An 18,498-nucleotide genomic window follows, 5' to 3' on the forward strand; every position below is an offset into this window, starting at 1 on the left:
TCCGAGGGCTTGTAGGCCAGGCCGAGCCACAACAACGGTAGTGCATATGCGTACGAAAGCCATGACCGATGAGACCGCGGCGGCAGTTTCGCAGGGTGAGGTGAGTCGAGTCGATGCAAAGACTCATGGCATGCGCTGCCCTATCCGTACACAGCGCAGCGCATCGGATAAAAGACCACATGGACATTCCAGGGGTTCAAATCGTTGCAGTTGTGATCCTAGGGCGCCTGTCGCCTCTATTGCTCGCATCGCAGCGCCTGTCCGGCCCTAGCTAATCCTCGACTAAAGCGCGCGTAGGATCGAGGTTTAGGTTTCCTTCAGTGGCTGCACATTAGCTGAGCTTGCCACTAGGACGGGATACATCAGGGCATGTCGCTCCCGAAGGCTGACAGACGCAGAGCCGTAAACGCCCTTGCAATCCTTTGCAGTTCTCCGAGGGGACCACTAGACTTTTATTTCGGTGAACAAAAGAAGTTCGAGTTTGTTGTGAACTTGTGACAGCCAAGTGAACACCTCTGTCAATAGGTGTAAGTGTGGATAGAGTTGGTGTTAACCAGCCTCATGCTCCAAGGAGAATCCTAGGACAATCTCTCCGATAGTTTGTCTAGGATGGTATGACGGACACGAGGTCAGGACTTTTGCTGTAAAATCCAGCTTGTCGACGGTAAATATTGTTGGCACCCAATACTTGGGTTGAGCAGCTGCTTGGGCCGCAATTGACCAGGGTCATGGTGCACTGCCTACTGCCCGCCAATTGCGTTGCCCTCTGAGATCAGCAAGATCAATAAAAACAAACGAGGATGCAAGGTGAGAAACCAATGAATGTGGGCGAAATTGTAGATGCCGGTCAAAAATACCAGGCCCGAGAGCGACCACAATTTGGGTACGTCGGCCGGTGTGTAAGAGGCGAGCCAAGGTGAGACAGGACCATCGCCGGCCTCTCCACCAGCCACCTCCCCCTTTCACCCCTTGTCGGGAGCACGTCCCACGACCAGGGGTGAGGGAGATATTTGACCGAGCACACCGCACACCGGGAAAATTGGTCACGGTGGACGAGGTGAAGTGAGGCCGCCTGGAGGCTGGGACGGCCACGTCGCAAGCAGGGAGGACGCCATGACGAGCTGGTGGCGGACGGTCTCTAAAAGGAGGCAAGCCGTGGCAAGTAACCCCAAGATTCGAAGGGCGCTACGTTTAACGGGGTGCTCCTGGCTGAAATGCAAACTTGGTCGGTAGTAGTCGATGGAGGCGTGAGGGGCGGCGGGCAACGGGGAAGGTATTCGAGTTCATCCGGAAGGCCCAAAGTTGTGGATTTGACTCCAGAGGGCTGGCGGGCTAGAAGAAACCAAGGGCTAGCGACTGGCGATGTAGTGTGGGTTCTGGGCCGCTCAGTGGATGGAGTTGACTGAGGTCATGGCCAATGGCTCTGGAATGAATCCCATTCGATGGAGCAGAGCAAGGAGAGTATCCACATGCGTCGTCCCTGGTCGCCGCCGCCGGTCTTCCGTCCCGTCGGTTGGCCTGCGATTTGTGTTGACGTCGAGTCAGCGCCGGGCTGTTGTGGAGTCTCGCACAAGCAGTGCCGTGCGGTCGGAGCTGAATAGCTAGCGGAATACGGACACTGAGCAACAGTCATTGAGTGTACGAATACGGGCATAGAGACAAGAGGATGGAGACTAGAAAGGTTGACGGACAGGAGGAGGCAAAAAAGGCTGCATACGCACTGTAACTTACCATGCCAATAAAGTGTGTGATTAACGTTCAAGTTGGGGATGCTCTCGGGTTCATCCCAGCTGTGGCGCACACTCTAATGCAGGGGCAGGTACTCCGTACGGATATTCGTATCGACCAAGGCCATCTCGTCCGAAGATGCGGCCACCCGAACTTCTGGCTAGGAGTCGGAACGATGCAGCTTTACCAGTGGATGTTGAATGATGTTTGTCGGGAGAATTACGTCGATATCCTGAGGTGGCACCCGACGGTGGTTTACCAGACGCAAAAGGTACGTACATTTGGATTGTTGATAAGAAAAGGTGCGTAACGTGGCTCTTTCTCCCCCTTCGTTCCTGCCTTTCAGAGGAATCAAGGTGAGGAAAGTGAGGCAGGTGAGGCAGGTGAGGTTCACAGCAAACCTGGAAAGAGCAAGCGCGCAGGAAGAACTCCTTCCAATTGGCTCTTAATAGGAAAGGCGTGGAAGGGCAGGGAAGGGATGGCTGGCCCAATGTGATTTCCGTTCTAGAAAACCGAGATGGGGCCGCCTTGCCGATTCTGGCCATCACTGGGCTCTTGCTGCATGCTCCGCTCTCCCGTCACCCCGCGTTGGGCGTTGGGTGACTTGGGGTGCATGTGATGGGCGAACTCCTCCACTCAAGATGCGAACCTCCGCAATGTCACTCCGTCACGCATCGTTCCCTCCCAATCGTCATACTCCATATTCTATAGGTGCTCACCCTCACGTTTGACGGGCGCTTGTTCGCCAGTCACTTGACATTTCACGTTGGCGAAGAGAGGAGCGTACAGGCTGCAATAGATACTACCCGTCACCTGCCATATCACACTCCAAGTCTCCTCTCACTGGTGAATCTCACGATGGTGTGAATATGTGCACCTCACTATCAGCCATCTATCCCCCAAAGTTGAGCCTCTGCTTATCTTTCCCTCTTATCATGCACGCGCCGACTACCCAGCCAGAGTTCCAGGTGACTAGCGATGCGGGGGAATTGAAATGGGAAGGAAACAAGCAGCAAATGGCATCACAGCATCGGATCTGAGAAAAGTTGCACTTTGATGCCCGTCATCCCCGAAAGCCACTCGTACCCCTCCCCCTCCCATGCCAACGTGATCCATCATGCATGCAATGCCTGGGTAGGGCTCAAATGTGTACGAAGTAGGTATTCGTACCTTGGTTAGATCGTTGATGCAGCTTCAACCTCAGAATGTTCCTCATGTGCACTTGCATCTGACTTGCTCCTGCCTCATGTTTCTTGTTTGCTGTTCCGTACCTTATCCCGTGCCAGCTCTACACGATTGCCTCTTTAAAATACAAGAACGTTCTCTCTGACTCCTTCCCTTCTCACATGCGCCGCGACTTCCTCAATACTTCCTTCCTCCTGTTCCTTCCTTGCACCTCTCGCCATCGACTGCATCCCCTCCGTTTCTAATACCCACGCTCCGTTGGTCCGTTTGCAACTTCATCATCCCCAGGACACGCACCTGATACGAAGCAGGCGAATGACGGCGCCGCTGCCTGAGGTGGTCTTGCGACATACTATTCATCTTTGTCACACAACTCATCCAAACATAAATCAATCCGCTGTTGCACCACACAGCCGGCACATTCCTCCAGAGAGCTTCCAAAGTTGTCTTGAGCCATCGACTGACCAGGCTACCCAGTTTCGACTGCGCTCAATCGCGGTCGCGACAGCCGTCAGCACCTAGTCAGCATTCACTGGCGGCGGGATTACCAAGCGAGCGACCCGATACTCCAAACCCCAGCTCTTAGCTTCTTCCCGTCGTGCAGCACTTGGCGCGCAACCACCAACCGTTTCTATCGAGTTCCAATCTTCCAAGTTCCGCCCCATACGGATACAAGACACCACGGTCCGAACTTGCTCAGTTCGAGCAACGGTAGATCTCATCTGCCATCAGGACCGAAGCATCGAATCAACCGCGCCTCAACGTCGACCAGACAGACGTGTAGCGGCCGGGGTTCGAGGAGAGGACGAAAAAATTCTGATCTATCCTCCAGGGTCGCGACCGGGATTCATCTTTCATCAAGCCCAATACCCCCGTCCTTCTCTACTACAACGGCCAACCTTGCCTTGCTCGTCCGAACCGCCTCACCGAGGGCGCACGGAGCAATAGTAGCAGGCAGCACCCGGCCACGACCACACAAACAACATCACCACCACCAACTTCAATAACACGCACCAGCCTCACCCAAAGTAATTCGGGGGCCGATCTTCTTCTTGCCTCTGGTCGGGCGCATGGTCAAAATCAGCGACAGTTGACTACTGTCGTACACGATCCCTTCTTGAATCCCATTGATCCTTTGTGGAATCCCGTCGAGATTGCAACGCCAAATCGCCAAATCACCAAATCATCTCCATACCAGCAATTGCATTGAGTTTTCCAGGCCCTTTCGGCTTGTCGTCGGCTAGTGGGCTCGTGTTTCGGTGGCCTTCACCTTGACACGGTGTGATTCACCCTCGGAATCCCAACAATTGCAACCCTGTGTTGGACGATCAAGGACCAAACTACGGCCAGCCACGTTACGCCAGGGGAACGAGAAAAATTTTCACCTAGGACGCTCTACGTAGTAGCGGCACTGGCCCGGTGAGATTCCCCCGTGGCACCGGCACCGTTGGAGACTTTTCCCCCCCCTCTCCTTGGTGTGGTGGAAGCCATCTCCAAAATTCAAATTCCACGCCTGTTCGTGCGAAGACCCAATTTCGCTTACCTGTCACCGGTAAATTTACCCACACGGCAGCGCCTACTTTCACAAGGATCACTGGGCTTTATCTCTGGAACCTTTTTTTTTTTTCTTCGGTGCCCCTCGCCTCTCTTGCTCATCCACGAACAAGTTGCGCCCGGGGACTAGGAACCGCCAGCCGGGGGTCCCACGGACGTTGGCGTCGACTCATTGAAACGACAAGGCCTCCCAGTCCTGAGTCCGCCTGTGTGGTCAGGGTGTTAAACGTTCCCAGCCGTTAGGGCGCCGGAGTCGCTATCAGAAGTGGTGACCGGATTTTGATACTGGTGTGGCTAATTTCAGCGTCAAGGTGTGAATATCGATCTTCACCTTTCGGTGGACGAGGGCCTGCTCTGGCTCATTGCCATTCCAACCCCGGCGAAGGACCAATGTGGAAGGTTGAAATTAGGACATCGATCAGAATCAACCTGGGCCGAAGAGAGGAAAGAAAGTGTGTGTCACTGCCCGGTGACGGTGACTCGAACAATCAAAAAAGCAATCAAAGGGGTCCAGCGCGCCAGTGCCCAACGTTGGGAATCGAGTTGCTACTTGCACAGAGTGGCCTGGACGACCAGGTGCATTCTTCACTGCCACCCCTTATTTCCACGGACGTGCCTCTGGGAGTGCGATCGTGTGTGTGTCTTTTCTATTTCCAGGAGCTTCTCTCGAGTCAGCAACAAACCAAAGCGCATTTAGGTCGAGCTGTGCCACGAGTACGCTACACGACGGTAATTGACATATTCTGACCGGGCGCGTGGCCAACCAGGCTGGAGACATCATCATCATCATCGTCGTTGTCCAGCAGTAAGCGTCGACTACGACTACTGCAACTTTTTCAGCCCCAGCAAAGCAACCTAAGCTGGACTGCGCATTGGTGCGTCGCGACAGCTGGCTGAACCACGGACTTGACGGGCTTGGACAGTCTGAGGATCTGAGTCGCCGCTTGCTTCCGCGCGATTTTGAACAAACGCACAAACGAAGGACGAACAGCGACGCAAGGCCAGACAACGGGTTGTTTATTGGTCTATCGCCGAGAGGTGAACAAGCCAGGGAGAGAGACAAGCACTCACCCAACGTGTAAAAGGGGTCCAGTCAACACCGTACGGTGTATTCGCGCGGGCATCCATCTCTGCGGCGGCCAGACCGGGATCCCGAGGTGTGAGTAATCCCCCCTCTCTCCCTTTACTCACCAAGCAGAACAGCAGCGAGCACGAAGTACTTTGTTTGAAAGTAGAGGCATAGGGACACCCCTCTCTGTGTTCCCTCCCAAGAGGGGGCGCTTTAAATTGGACCCAGGTTCCGTGTCCTCGTACGCTAAGGCAAGCCAGCCACCCCTGCCACCCCTGTCCTTCTCTGCAGCAGGGGGGGGACAGGGATCAGAAAAGGGAGCTGCTTTGGTCCCTCCGGCCAGGCCACCACGCCCCGGTGCGACTACCACGCCCTGTGGATCGCGCGCATTCCCACTCCTCCCTTCTCCTCTCCCACAAAAACGCACCAAGTAATTAAATACCACGCTGCCCTCACCACTACTCTTGAACTTCTCCTCTCTTCTCATGTTTTTGGCTTCTGCCATTCAATGAATATTCTTTGACACTCACAGCTTCGGCTTCGGCTGCCAACCACTTTCAAAACAACCTCAGGAAAGAGACGTCATTTGTTGCTTCGCTGGCTCCCTCCGAGAAGCCTCCAGCAACTTCCATCCAAAAGACACCACCGACGTCGAGAAGATTTCTTCCCGCGCTCGGTAATCTGGTTTTAATCCTTGGTCATCGAGGGTAACCTGTAGCAGTTATATCAAACTTGGTCATGTTCGGGCACAGAAGACAACTTTCCTCTCCTCTATTTTCCGACCGCATACCAAGGTGACTTGCTTCACCTTTTCTTCGCGCCTCGACACCCGCGCGACACCCTGGCCCTGGAATCAACCATCCGCATCGACACACTATACCGACATTTTGGGGGGAGACGTGAGAACTAGCAGAGGAAGCTGCTAGAGAAGAAAAAGAAGAAGACAAGATTTGAAGAAGAACATCGTGGACGCCTCCCATCGACGTCGCCACAAAGAGCCATCAGTCAACATGGCCTACCCATCCCCCTACGCATCTACTCCCGGCGACGAGTACTACTACACCCGGGAACGAATGCAGTCAGCAACGCCAACCCCATCCCCCCGTGGTCCCGCCAGCTACTACTACCCGCCCGGATCAACCCCCCAGCGCCCGGCAACCCGCGCCCATTTCCGCAACGCCAGCAGTGGCTTCAGCGAGTACAGTCCCCGTCCGCCGACGGCGTCGCCTCGATACACGAGCGATGGCTACTATGCCACGGCAAATGTGAGTAGTGGTCATCATTCGCGCAAGCATTCATGGGCCACTCCGTCGCACGAACCGCGCGAGCGCCGATCTTCTTTTGTCTATGTACGGGCTGCAACGCCCCACGGAGAATCCGACGACGAGATTATCGAAGTGGATGGCCGTACTTACCTGGTGCCGGGCAAGTCGTCAAGGGCGAGGAGCAAGAGGCATTCTGTTCAGGAGACTTATTACTTTGAGGACGGAGGATATCCCACTGATTACCGTTCCCACACACAGAGCGGTTTTGCCTACATTGAGCGCGATGTCCCGGCCTATGAGCCTCGCCCCTCCCGCACCCCTGCAAACACCCATTCCCGCCGTGCCTCGACTTCGGTTCCCCAGAGGCCCTCCACCGTTCGCCCCGGTAGCAGTTCTCAGTCCTCCAAGAAGGCCCAACCCCAGCCCGAGGCCAAGAAGCCCACACCGCCTCCGGTATCTCGCCCGGCCAACGAGAATGACGCCAAGAAGCACAAGATCCCCCCAGGATACTCACTCAAGAACTGGGATCCCACCGAGGAGCCTATTCTTCTTCTGGGCAGTGTCTTTGACTCCAACTCCCTGGGCAAGTGGATCTACGACTGGACCGTCTTCCATCACGGACCTGCCACCCCCATTGCTGATATGGCTGGTGAGCTGTGGTTACTACTGATCCAGCTGGCTGGCAAGATCAAGCGCGGAGAGGAGACCATTGAACGCGTGCGCAGCACTGAGAAGAAGGAGATCCTCGATGACTTCATTGACGCTGGTGAGCGCCTGACTGACAAGCTTCGCAAGCTTCTCAAGACCTGCGAGGCACCTATGCTCAAGGCCAGCAAGAAGTCCTCTTCTCTTGGCAAGAACGCCGGTGTCCAGTTCGTCGAGACTCTGTTCGGCATCGAACGCGAGTTGGACAAGACTGAGCGATTCATGCAAGGTGTTCGTCTCTTCATCCTTCGTTTCGACGCCAACTGTGATGATATTCTCAAGAACCCGGCGAAGTAAACGGACCCTCTCTTTGGACACTTTCCCGTGGTCTCCTTTCTGTCTATGCTGCCATATTCCATGGACGGAGTTACCTCAAGGAAGCCTACGGATGAACCATCGGAGCCAAACCTCATATCACCAAAAAAAAAAACAAGAAAACCCAATATCGAACCGACGGATGGAGTTGCCAATTGTACGATTAGGAATCTGTTTTCCGGATCTCATTTTTTTCCAGGGAGTTTCCTCTTCCATGTCACTGAAACACGACGGATTTGGATTTCCCTCTATTCATCACCATAAACATAATCTGGCGCGAGCTATTATGCATCGGGGATACACACCAAGGACTTTTTTCTTTGCGATACCCAAGATACCACACGGACCCGAACCTACACGGGACGAGAACGACACGAACGAACGAACGCACGGCATCATCGACCTTGTGTTACAAGGATGGACATCAAAAGCATGCTTTGGTTGCGAAATGATTACCACGGGCGACTGGAACACGTTTCAGTCATGGAAAAAGGACAGCGTGCTTGCGCTTTTATCAGGAATGCTTCATTGTTTACTGGGCTTGGTTCAACCATTTTGGAACCTCGCCATCGCAAAGCTTGTGCGCACAACAGGGAAACAACAGTTATGTGTAATATGGTTGTCGATTTGCAAGGATGCAGCGACGACAAGTTGAATTTTACTAGACGGATGCTCGGGATCTGAATATTTGGTTTTGTTCTTTTTCTGGTTTGCACTACCGCATCCACAACACGCCGCACTGGAAGCGCTGCTCGTCACTTTTACTTATTATTGTTCACACGACTCGATCATTACGAGAGTCGAAACGTTTTTCCTTTCGAACTGGCAGGAAGATAACGGAGGAGCTGGATATACCCCTTCCTTTCCTTGTTACTGGCTCCGTGGGCGACGCGAGTCTGAGAAATAGTTGCAGAAATCAATTAGTACCACCATCCTTAACATCTGTGCCCATTATGATTTGCAATGTGACATGTGTCGTCGACACTCTGATGGTTGACCACGAGCGATGGAAGTGACATGGGATGTGGCCGACATCAACGTCATCCTCACAACATATACTACCGGGGTCCTGATTTCCCACGTGGCTCCTCCAGGGAAAAGAAGGAGCGAGTGAGCCATCGTGAAAAAAGAGACCCTTGTTCGTCCGTGCGGTTCCTTGGGATTTGGCAGACGGTGGTTCGATCGTGAGGACAGTTATGAGGTCATTTTCGCGACCAGCCACCCTTGTAAAACTTGTAAGCGAATGGCTCCGCGCGGGGGGGAGGTCTTTTCATGCGACTAGGGTCCTGCTATGCGCGACATCACGTGGGGACGATGTCTAGACTAGTTGATTAGGTATTCCGGAGGCTGGCAATTGTAGGTAGAAGCTCATATATGGAGATGGATGCGTGGATTTGAGAGCCCGGATGATGCGGCGGAGTGAGCGGGAGAGGGGAGCGGACACGGGACCGTGGTCTGTGGATTGTTCATCCGGTGTGTGCTCCGTCTAGAGGTTTTTCTTGACGGGGGCGTGAAGATTAGGGTTACGAGGAGTGCGAAAGACTGAGACTGAGACTGAGACTCTGAGAGAGAAATAGAAATGTGTAGTCATCTGGGCTGTGATTACTTGCATATCATCATGGCCCCGTCTGGTTTCTTCAACTCCACTTTTCATGGTTGATCTTTTTTTTGGTGTGGAATTCTGCTTCTGGATCTAGGTAGCCTGTACATTCTTCGCGCAGCAGCAGCTTCAGGCGGAGAGATATTCGCTGTCTTGAACTCAAACTGTTTCCTTTGCACACACACGCCCAAGGAGATGGGGCTCACTTGCTTTGGAGACGCGGGAATGCGTCGGGCTTGGGGGCTTGGACGGCTTGGAGAAACAGAACACCATGATTTGGATTTGGAAAATGTGTCAATGTTTGTGTTGAAAATCCCTCAACGGGCTTGCATGAGCTGGTGTCAAATGTCTCTTGTTGATGTGTTGCAATGTGTGAGGACTGTGAGACTAAATATGAGACTGCCTATGTTAGTGTCTTGACTCGATGCCACGGAGTCAGCCAGCCAGCCAGCCTGGTCCTGATGAGAGGGAAAAGGAAAGACTAAGACGCGTTTCCCATCGGGGAGGTATCTTCCCGCCCGTCTGTGTGCGAACGTTGTTGTTCAAGGTCATTAGCGACGATGAGAGGAAACACGAGGACTGTGATGAAGTTCTAGATGGCTTTGCTAGTACACACACTCAGGGTCTCGCGGAACACTTGCTTCCTTTTTTTCAAGCCAGTCTGTGTTTCTTCCTCAGAGATCTAGGTAGGCCAGCGCATAGGGGTCTGAGCAAAGCACCTCACGAAAAGACCGGACTGATAGATGGGACGGGAGGAAACAAAGACTGGCCTCTTTTTCCTTTTTTTTTTTTTTTTTTTTTTCAAATTCAGGGTTCATTTGGGGGGGGGGGGGGGGGGGGGGGGGGCACGGTTACAGTGTCAGAGTGTCTGTACTCTTGAGGTTGCAGTGGTGGTTCGGATGCTCCTCAAAAAAATCAAAAATAAAAAGGGCTTGTTTGCACAGCCGGTTTGCTGCGGACGTGCGTTTACACTACACTGGGGTCCGGGAGCATTTGGGGGGGGGGTTCAGGTTTGGATGTGAGGATGAGACGGACGATGACGGCGCGTCTGTAGAGTGTAGACACGGTCGTGGGTGAGTCATGCTTCTGTCACTATGTCTGCCTACTTTGGCCTGTTCGTCTGTGTTAGAGGATGATGGTGAGCGTGAAGATTTACACGAAGCTGATGAGACTGAGGCAGCGCATGTTGTGGGAGCAAAATACCTCTGGATACAGGAAAGGTCAGGGGCGACAAAGCAGAGAACGGGATTTCTCAAGATATCACATCTCAGCAATCGAGCAGACTCGGGTGATGACTCCCGATGATGGCTTCTTTTCTTTTTCTAGACTTTATTTGGTGATACATGCAAGTGATTTGAACGGCAGGCAAAAGATAGAACGCGCTGCCGAGACGAAACAACGGCGGCGACGGGAGAGGTTAGGGGGGTGTTTAGCCGTTAGCGTGGGGCGGCCGTGTACGGGAAATACTCGCTGTTGAGAAAAGAAAAAAAAAGAAGACGCGGCCGGCCGGCCGGCCGGCCGGTGTGGCACACCTCCTGGTCCGGGCGGGCCTTTTTATCGGGCGGTGGTGTGTCTTCCAGGTGCAGTAGAAGCTATTTCTCGGCTGGTTCTAATTTGAGATATAGCCATCAAATTGACAAATGTTAGCCGGCAACGAAGATCACTCAGAAATCTGGCAACTAGGTAGGGAGGTTACTCTGCACTGTCTGCAGTTCTGTGAACTTTGTTGGATGGAGGACAGCTGGGGATGTAGATATGGTGGGTGTGGTGGGTGTGGTAGCACACCGGGTTCAGGTCCTCTCCCTGTCACGGAGGGGACCAAAAGCACCGAAAAGGTGAGCAGGGGAATATTCAGGTGGGATGGGTCTCTCTCGGTGTGACGAAGTGGTCATGGCGGGCGTCTGGGCGGCTGGTCGTTTGCTTTCCCCCCCAAGAATCAGTCTACTTTGAGTCTGGGTACCTACATCTAGGATGATGATTGTTTCCCCCGACGGGAGGGGGCGTGCAAGTCTCAGGTGGTTGGTTTTGGCGGTTTGCGTCCAACGAGGAAGAAGGAATATGGCAAGGCTGGGGAATCAGGGTGGCCGGCTGGCCGGTTGGAAAGATGAGCAGGGAGGGAGGGAGGATGAGAAAGAAAGATGCGTGTGTGTGTGTGTTAGGTTGTACTGTAGGGATCTGGTGTTGTATGTACGGAGTACGTGAACGTGTGAACATGGGAGATGGGAAAGTGTGCTCCAAATTCGGGCTCAGCGCTAATCTCGCCAATCAGCGGCGCGGGTGGTGTGCATGGCGTCGGCAGTCTCAGTGATACCACGTTTTCCCCCTCTTGGGATGGTTTACCGCTTACTTTAGGTGTGCCGTGTAGACTTGCTCCTCGGGTTACAATGGTGTTCTTTTCTTGGGAGCGTCTGGCGTTGAAGGGGGGCTGATGTTGTGACAAGTCTCAGCACGGTTACGTTCATGAGTGTGACGAATCTACTTTTGGCGTTTGGCGATACCATGTGCCTGGGTGGTTAAGGTGGGCACCAAGGTACAAGAGGTGCGTGAAAGTGCAAGGTACTCCCGTGACCAGGCTACGACTCCCAATGTGACGGTGGCACGGGTGGCTTGCGTTTACCTTTTTGCCTAGCGAATGATACGATGACCGCGTTTGGTGTTTGGTGTGATTCGAGAACAAGTGCACATCTTGGATCGGGGAAGAGGGTAAGGGGGATCGGCGGTGCGGGCGGGATTGGGGGCCAAGATGGGCCGCGGGCGAAGGGTCGCCCGTTGGTAGCCTTACGAGGCGGAGGATTGTGGGATGGCATGATTCCAAGCAGAGTTGTGACGGGTGAGTTCAGAGTGAGTCGCTCTTCATGTGAGATGAGATTCATGTGAGATGTCAGGTGAGAGGCGGGAATGGTAGGTAGGCATCCGTCCGTGTCTGAGATGACGGACGGCTGACGATCGGAATGGGATTTGGAAGGATGCCGCTCCTCCCGCTATAAAGCCAGTAGGAACTCGGTAGGAAGTGCTCGAATCGTTGGTTCATCGCCCTTGCGTGTGTTTGATGTCTCTCAAGCTCCCTTGCAACGGTGTTGGGTGCTCACATGAGGCTGAAGAGTTGCGGAGAGACAGTGGTCAGCGCTATGGATCCCTTGATTCTTGCTCCCTTTGACATCCGCGAGTATCCATCGCAATGCTCATGGAATACCATCTCGGTCGACCTCCTCGAGCTTGCTACCGTGTTTGTGAACGTTTCTTGGGTCCTGAAAACGCGTTGGTCGATGATAAGCTCAGGTTTGGTGGACGGTAACCTCTTGGGATGGGTTAAAGTTGCAGTGAAAAAAAAAAAGGCTGACAGGGCTGTCAATCAACTTCATGAGTAGTCAAAGTTGCAGTGAAATACAGGGGTCACTATGAAGGATGCCAAACCAAGAAGGCGGGGTTGACGTCGATGGCCCATGGTCAGACCCGTCAAAAGGAAACAGCCATGGGATTGAAACGAGGAGGGGCAGCAGCAATTGAGGGGTCAATTTGCAAGGTGAAGGAACGGAGGATGTTATGATATCGCCTTTCTCGTCCTTACTCGCCAGATCACCCATGACTATCACTCTAATACTGCTTTCTTCCTACACGCCTCTCTCTGCCATGACAGCTCAACGATTACCGCAAATCTGTCATCCAAAGGAAGCGTTGGAGACATCGCGTCTTGCTCAGCCTCTGTCAGACATCAACCGGGCATATCCAAACACACCCCAAGATTGACCTGAATAAGCTGACCACTGCTTCACCTTGCACCACAGGAAGCCATTCAAGCCAGTCATGAACGGACAGTCTCACTGGTACTATCCAATAGACAGGAGGATGCTCAGAAAATAACATAGTTGGTGCGATCGACAAGCCTCCCGACTGGCTCCCAGCGCTCATCCAGCTCCGAGCAACACCAACCGCGAGTGCATGAGGTGGTGCAAACGCACCAGTATGGACGGCGCGGCACAGCCAACAACCATCGGCAGCTCGTTATTTTTGGGGACTCGGGAGACACCTCCTTCAGCCCTCAGGATGTCCAAACTTCTGCGTCATTTCTCACAGCGAACCCTCCAACGTTCAACCTGCGCGTCTGCAGCCAGAGAATGCAACCCACCACACCCCCGGGAACCCAGGCAAGGGTGGGCGGCCCATGAGAGGAAGAAACGCCAGTGATGGTAGTGCTGTGTCCGCCCGTTCCAACCTGGGACCGTTCGTCGCGACTCTTCTTTTACGGTTTACCTTGGTTTAGCGACCTGTCACTGGTCATTAATCACCACGAGTGGGAAACTCGCCTTTGCCCCGGCCACTCATCCTCCATCATCGCCCATCTTCCCCATCACCAACTGCAAATAGCGGACGGGTGTGCTGACACACGGCTGCTCACTGCGTCCTTTTCCTCTCCCTACCCGCCGGGATACCACGGATGGCGTCTGCACGCAACCAACGAGGAGGGGTTTCGAGACAGACCAAACGATAACCGGGAGGGGCCGGGAGGGGGGAAAAGGAAGAGAGAGACCCTCACCCCCCGCTAACATGCGCGGGAGGGGCGGCCGTTGCGGAGACTTTGTCCCATCATCATCATTCCTACGAATACGGATACCTACACTCTCTCGCCTGCGTCTCTCGGTCTTCAGCAACAGCAGTGACGTGATGCAGTAGCAGCGGCGTCTGTCTCCTGTTGCTGCACAATTACGGATTCCCTTGGAGTTGACTCCATCCATTCTAGCCGCAGTCTGCGATGATGCCTTGCGCTGCCATGCCATGCGCTGCAACAACCAAATGACGGCCACGAACCCTGTTTCTCACCCGCGCACCGCAGTATCACCAAGCAGTTCATCTCGAAAAGACCGCTGCCTACTGCGTCAACTATGCCATACTCGCAGACATCCCCACTGGTCACCCAGGCCGGGAACAATGCACGCCATGTCCGACCGATCCGGCAAAGACCATCTTCTTCCCAAGGTCTGCCCCCTCTTCCCCTCCCGCCCATACCCATGGCCCGTCAAACCCGGACGACTCCGTTCCGCAACGTGCTCCCCACGCCGAAAAACGGCTTGCGCAAGAAACTCTTTGCATGTGCCTAAAACGAAACGTGGGCCACATGGGAAAACAGACGATCCCGGCCAATGACGATGCTTCAGACCCCAAGAAAGGGAGCCCTTGGAGAGGGGGGCGTGAAGAATCCAAATGTACCTCATCGACAGGGGGGGGGGGGGGGGGGGGGGGGTGAGGTCCTCACGCGTCCTCTAGCTTGTATTCCGTACCGCCGTGCCGCAGCCTACACGCTCCGGTCTGCCGTCCTTCTGCTTACCCCACGCATGCATATCCGCCCTCGTCTGCTTGGCCCATAACCGCTGCACAGTGCGTTGCATTGGACGATGTTCTGTCCGGCGCAGGACGGCGGGAGAGGTTCAGCTTCGGGGGCCGAGGGATCGTGAGCGTGCAGGATCTTGCTGCCTTTGGTACGGGTCACGGCCACGAGTAAGGTCCGGCGCCTGTGAAACGATCGCCCTCCTTCCGGGGAGTGCCGTCTGCGACGTTGATCGCTGCAGCTCTTCCTTTCCTTGCCGTTGCGGAGGTCTCACCCCGGCTGGGCGACGGACGGCCGGCCGAGATGAAAACTACATGACACACGCTGGGTTGGACTACAGTCTTTCATACAACTGCACAATGACTCAATGCTTCGAAAATAGTAAACATGATGGACGTGGCTGGGAAGGCGATAGCTGAAACTGGAAACGAGTCGTTCCTAGTGGTATCTCTAATCCTCTAGGTTAAACACCAGTCATCGCCGGCGGCATTCCATATCGATGCTAAAGCATGACGCCAGCTTCACCAGCTCGGCCCTCGACTATGGGAAATCGCCCAGTCTCATCACCGGCGCCGATTCCACCCAGCCACTGCCAGCGCCTACAAACGCGGACTCAAGCATCGAGCAGTATCCGTAAACCAAACACCCCCCCCCCATTGACGAATCATCTAAACCTGCAGTTCGCTCGCTCTACTTCCACACACTCGAACTCTCCGCGCCAGCCTTCTTTCCCTCCTGATACGTCTCACTCAACGCGTTATACAGCACCTTCACACGCTCCATCTCACCCCTCCAGTGCGCCCTCTCCCCCTCATCCTCAATTTCCTCCACCAAATCCCCTAGACTCCTTGCCGTGAAGAACGTATTGGTGCGGTTATACAACTCCCGCCGCTCCAACGCCGCCTCCCCCTCCCCCTCAGCCGGTACGCGAAACACCTGCTGCAAGATATTGATATCATGCGGAATCGCGAATAAATCGCGACTATCCTCGTAGGTGAAGAGGTAATACACCTCCCTGAACCCGGACCACGCGATCCCGGATAGACAGAGGGAGCAGGGCTCGTGGGTGGCGAAGAAGACGCAGTCGGTGCGTGGGGAGGGGCGGGTGGCTGGGTCGGGGAAGTCGCGCGTGAAGAAGGTTTGGATGCAGTTTATTTCGCCGTGGAGGAGGGGGGAGGTGCGTTCGTCGTTTGTGGAGACTGTGTAGGGGTGGAGGGAGGAGGAGGAGGAGGAGAGGATTGCGGCGCCGAAGAGTTTTGAGCCGGAGGAGACGCCGGCGGCCGTTAGGGGTACGATGCGGGTTTCTGTGAGGGATAGGAGGGAGGAGAGGACGGTTTTTGGGTTGCGGGTTGGGAGGGGGGGTTCTGTGGCCATTGTGTGTGGCGATGTCTTCTTTGAGGTTTTAGGTATTGAGTGGTGATGGAGTCAGGGTAGATGTAGATAGATATTTATTGCTGGTGTAAAAGTTCAATTGTTGGCCGTTGAAGATTTGTCGATGCCGATATGGGACTGGGATGGAGCCGCGATTGTATCAACCCCGCGACGCTTATCGCAACCCACCAGATGCTCTCCGTATGCGTATATCTAAGGTCAGCCAATTACCTTCAATGTGTGTTTGAGTGGGCGCCGACCTCCTACCATCGGAGGCTTCCGTAGCGCGGGATGGCGGGATGGGGGTTCGCTGTTTCCGGTCGCGGCGGGCTGGGGGGGGGGGGGGGGGGGGGGGGGGGGCGGCGACCTCCGATCGTTGCGGTGTTTTAGGGTTCGGAGGTGGGAGATGTCCCGAGCGCTAAGCTGTGAGTGTATTCTTTTTTACTTGGACCTGGGAGTGAGGAGCTGAAATTGTTTACGCGGCGTGTTTTGAGGGTTACGTAGAAATATCTGCAATTGCTGAGAACGTGTTGGGTTTCGGTCGGGGATGGTGGCCGAGCCCGGAAGCTTGGGTCCACTTGTCGCCGGTCTCCGATCGGAGGCCGCGGGGGGTTCTAGGTCGAGCTTGCTGGAGCAGACTGGTATGAATCAGATCTTGCAGTTTGAGAGAAGTGAACTCTATCACCCAGCGCGTGCGCTCTGCTAACGAAAAGGTCATCCCCATCCACATGGAATGGCTACCTAGTCATGGCGGCGACGGTAGAGGTCTCGATCCGAATATCATTGTGAAGCATTCGGGCCTCTACCTAAGTCAACCAACCCCTTCCGGCCGTCGGCCTCCTCGGCATATTCCACATGGGATATCTAAATGAATAATAGTATGGGGTTTCTTGGACTTGGTCCACGCAGCCACGCCCCCTTGGAAGGAAGATAGATCCCTGAGGTTCGGAAGACTGCGAATAGACCTTGGTAGAGGACCACAGTGTGCCAAATGCAAAGCGCAACAAGAGGGTCGCTCTGGTTCCACTGCTGGGACAAAGCATCTCTGTCAATCAGACACAGGATGTTGCTGGGTACGAAAAGCTCTTCATAAGCTTGCGGCGGTTTTTAGAGCCTTCCGGGCCGGGCAGGCACGTCATTTCAATGAATGAAAAGGCGCTGGGCCGTCACACGAACAAGGCTCCGGTTCAAACCACGATCTCCGAGTCTAAAGCATGGGAAGCTAAGGTCGCAATTCATCAGGCTCGAGACAGAGCCAACGGACTTGAGTAAGGAGAGAAGAGGATACTGCGCTGGTTTTCAATTGTGACTTGGTCCATCTTGACCGAACTGTCTGGACCGAAGCTCTGGCATTGTTCGCGCCCATGTTGATGTTGAACATCTCAGGAATAGGTCGGGCCGTACGCTTCTTGTGATCCTCGATGATAAGGGGCCAAGCTTGGGAGCGAGGCCCACCAAAATTGTCTCTCGTCATCGCCATCGAGGGGTTCCAGCGTTTGGCGATCGAGCTCATGGTATCGACATCGGCCAAGTCCTCAGGGTGGGCGATGAGCCACTGCGCCACCGCCGAGAACAGGTAACCCTCCAGGGTCACTTCTGCCTTGTTCAGGTGAGCCCAGGGGCGGTACGTTATCGGATAGTAGTTGTAAGGGGCGCCGATATAGATCTTCAGCACCTCGAACGCGCAGACGGTGCGCAGACTTCCAGTGATCCGGGGATCGATTTCGGCTTCAGCCTCCACAGTGCTGACATACGCTCTCATGTTCTTGGTTTCCAGCCAAGGTTAAAATGGCTGAGCACCGAAACTACTGACAAGCTATCCTTGCCCGCCGGCTTACCAAGGCAAGGTATTAAGTGCGGAATATACATTGGAGGGAGAGGAGACGAAGAACTGAAGGAGCAACATGGTACGACAAGCTTCTTTACTCTAGAGGCGAGAACGATGAGGTCCAGCGCCTATATCTGTTCAGGTACAGTCGCACTAAGAACTTCAAATCAAGCCAACTGCGACGTACTAGTACTCGAAAACAAGTTTGGCTGGTGGGCAAGGAGATGCAGTTGAGCTCGTCGTAGTTTTATAGGCAGATCCTTCTAGCCGGCCAGATCTGTCTCTACTTTTAGGCTACTGATTCGTCGGTCGACGACGGACGAACCCAAGATAGTCACATCTGAATTGATGCGTGATGCCTACCTAATCAGCACCTCCTGCCTCAAGTCTTCAATATCTTGCCAGAAGCACACTGCCTTGCCCGTGTGCCCCATCTCGCGTCGGCCTCAGATACACTAACTTGGTACCCAGACATCAAGCATTCTCGCCCGTCAATGCGGAAATACTAGCACTCAATCGAACAGTACGCTGCACTCGGCTCTCGTCTTCTTGGCA

General features: G+C 54.3%; 5 protein-coding genes across 5 annotated transcripts; 2 read left to right on the forward strand and 3 right to left on the reverse strand.

Annotated features, from left to right (window-relative positions):
* Positions 1 to 1,216: 1,216 nt before the first annotated feature.
* Positions 1,217 to 2,039, forward strand: BDP81DRAFT_419195 (uncharacterized protein; the record flags this gene model as incomplete). The annotated part of the gene is made up of 2 exons (XM_060589750.1): positions 1,217 to 1,618; positions 1,732 to 2,039. Exon 2 carries the CDS (start codon positions 1,733 to 1,735, stop codon positions 2,036 to 2,038), a length of 306 nt encoding a protein of 101 aa, XP_060448620.1. The 5' UTR covers positions 1,217 to 1,618; position 1,732.
* Positions 2,040 to 6,546: 4,507 nt separating this feature from the next.
* BDP81DRAFT_311855 (vegetative cell wall protein gp1) lies at positions 6,547 to 7,803 on the forward strand (the record flags this gene model as incomplete). The annotated part of the gene is made up of 1 exon (XM_060583757.1): positions 6,547 to 7,803. One exon carries the CDS (start codon positions 6,547 to 6,549, stop codon positions 7,801 to 7,803), a length of 1,257 nt encoding a protein of 418 aa, XP_060448621.1.
* Positions 7,804 to 13,673: 5,870 nt separating this feature from the next.
* Positions 13,674 to 14,351, reverse strand: BDP81DRAFT_157093 (uncharacterized protein). The gene has a single exon (XM_060581963.1). The coding sequence runs from the start codon at positions 14,194 to 14,196 to the stop codon at positions 13,741 to 13,743; it is 456 nt and encodes a 151-aa protein (XP_060448622.1). The 5' UTR covers positions 14,197 to 14,351; the 3' UTR covers positions 13,674 to 13,740.
* A 996-nt stretch (positions 14,352 to 15,347) lies between these two features.
* On the reverse strand, positions 15,348 to 16,413 carry BDP81DRAFT_419203 (cytidine deaminase-like protein). The gene has a single exon (XM_060589751.1). The coding sequence runs from the start codon at positions 16,116 to 16,118 to the stop codon at positions 15,435 to 15,437; it is 684 nt and encodes a 227-aa protein (XP_060448623.1). The 5' UTR covers positions 16,119 to 16,413; the 3' UTR covers positions 15,348 to 15,434.
* An 834-nt stretch (positions 16,414 to 17,247) lies between these two features.
* On the reverse strand, positions 17,248 to 18,339 carry BDP81DRAFT_157112 (uncharacterized protein). Its single transcript, XM_060581964.1, has one exon. The coding sequence runs from the start codon at positions 17,875 to 17,877 to the stop codon at positions 17,338 to 17,340; it is 540 nt and encodes a 179-aa protein (XP_060448624.1). The 5' UTR covers positions 17,878 to 18,339; the 3' UTR covers positions 17,248 to 17,337.
* Between the last annotated feature and the right edge of the window lie 159 nt (positions 18,340 to 18,498).

This window comes from Colletotrichum phormii (assembly GCF_030913505.1).
Source record: "Colletotrichum phormii strain CBS 102054 chromosome Unknown BDP81scaffold_4, whole genome shotgun sequence".
NCBI lineage: Eukaryota > Fungi > Ascomycota > Sordariomycetes > Glomerellales > Glomerellaceae > Colletotrichum > Colletotrichum phormii.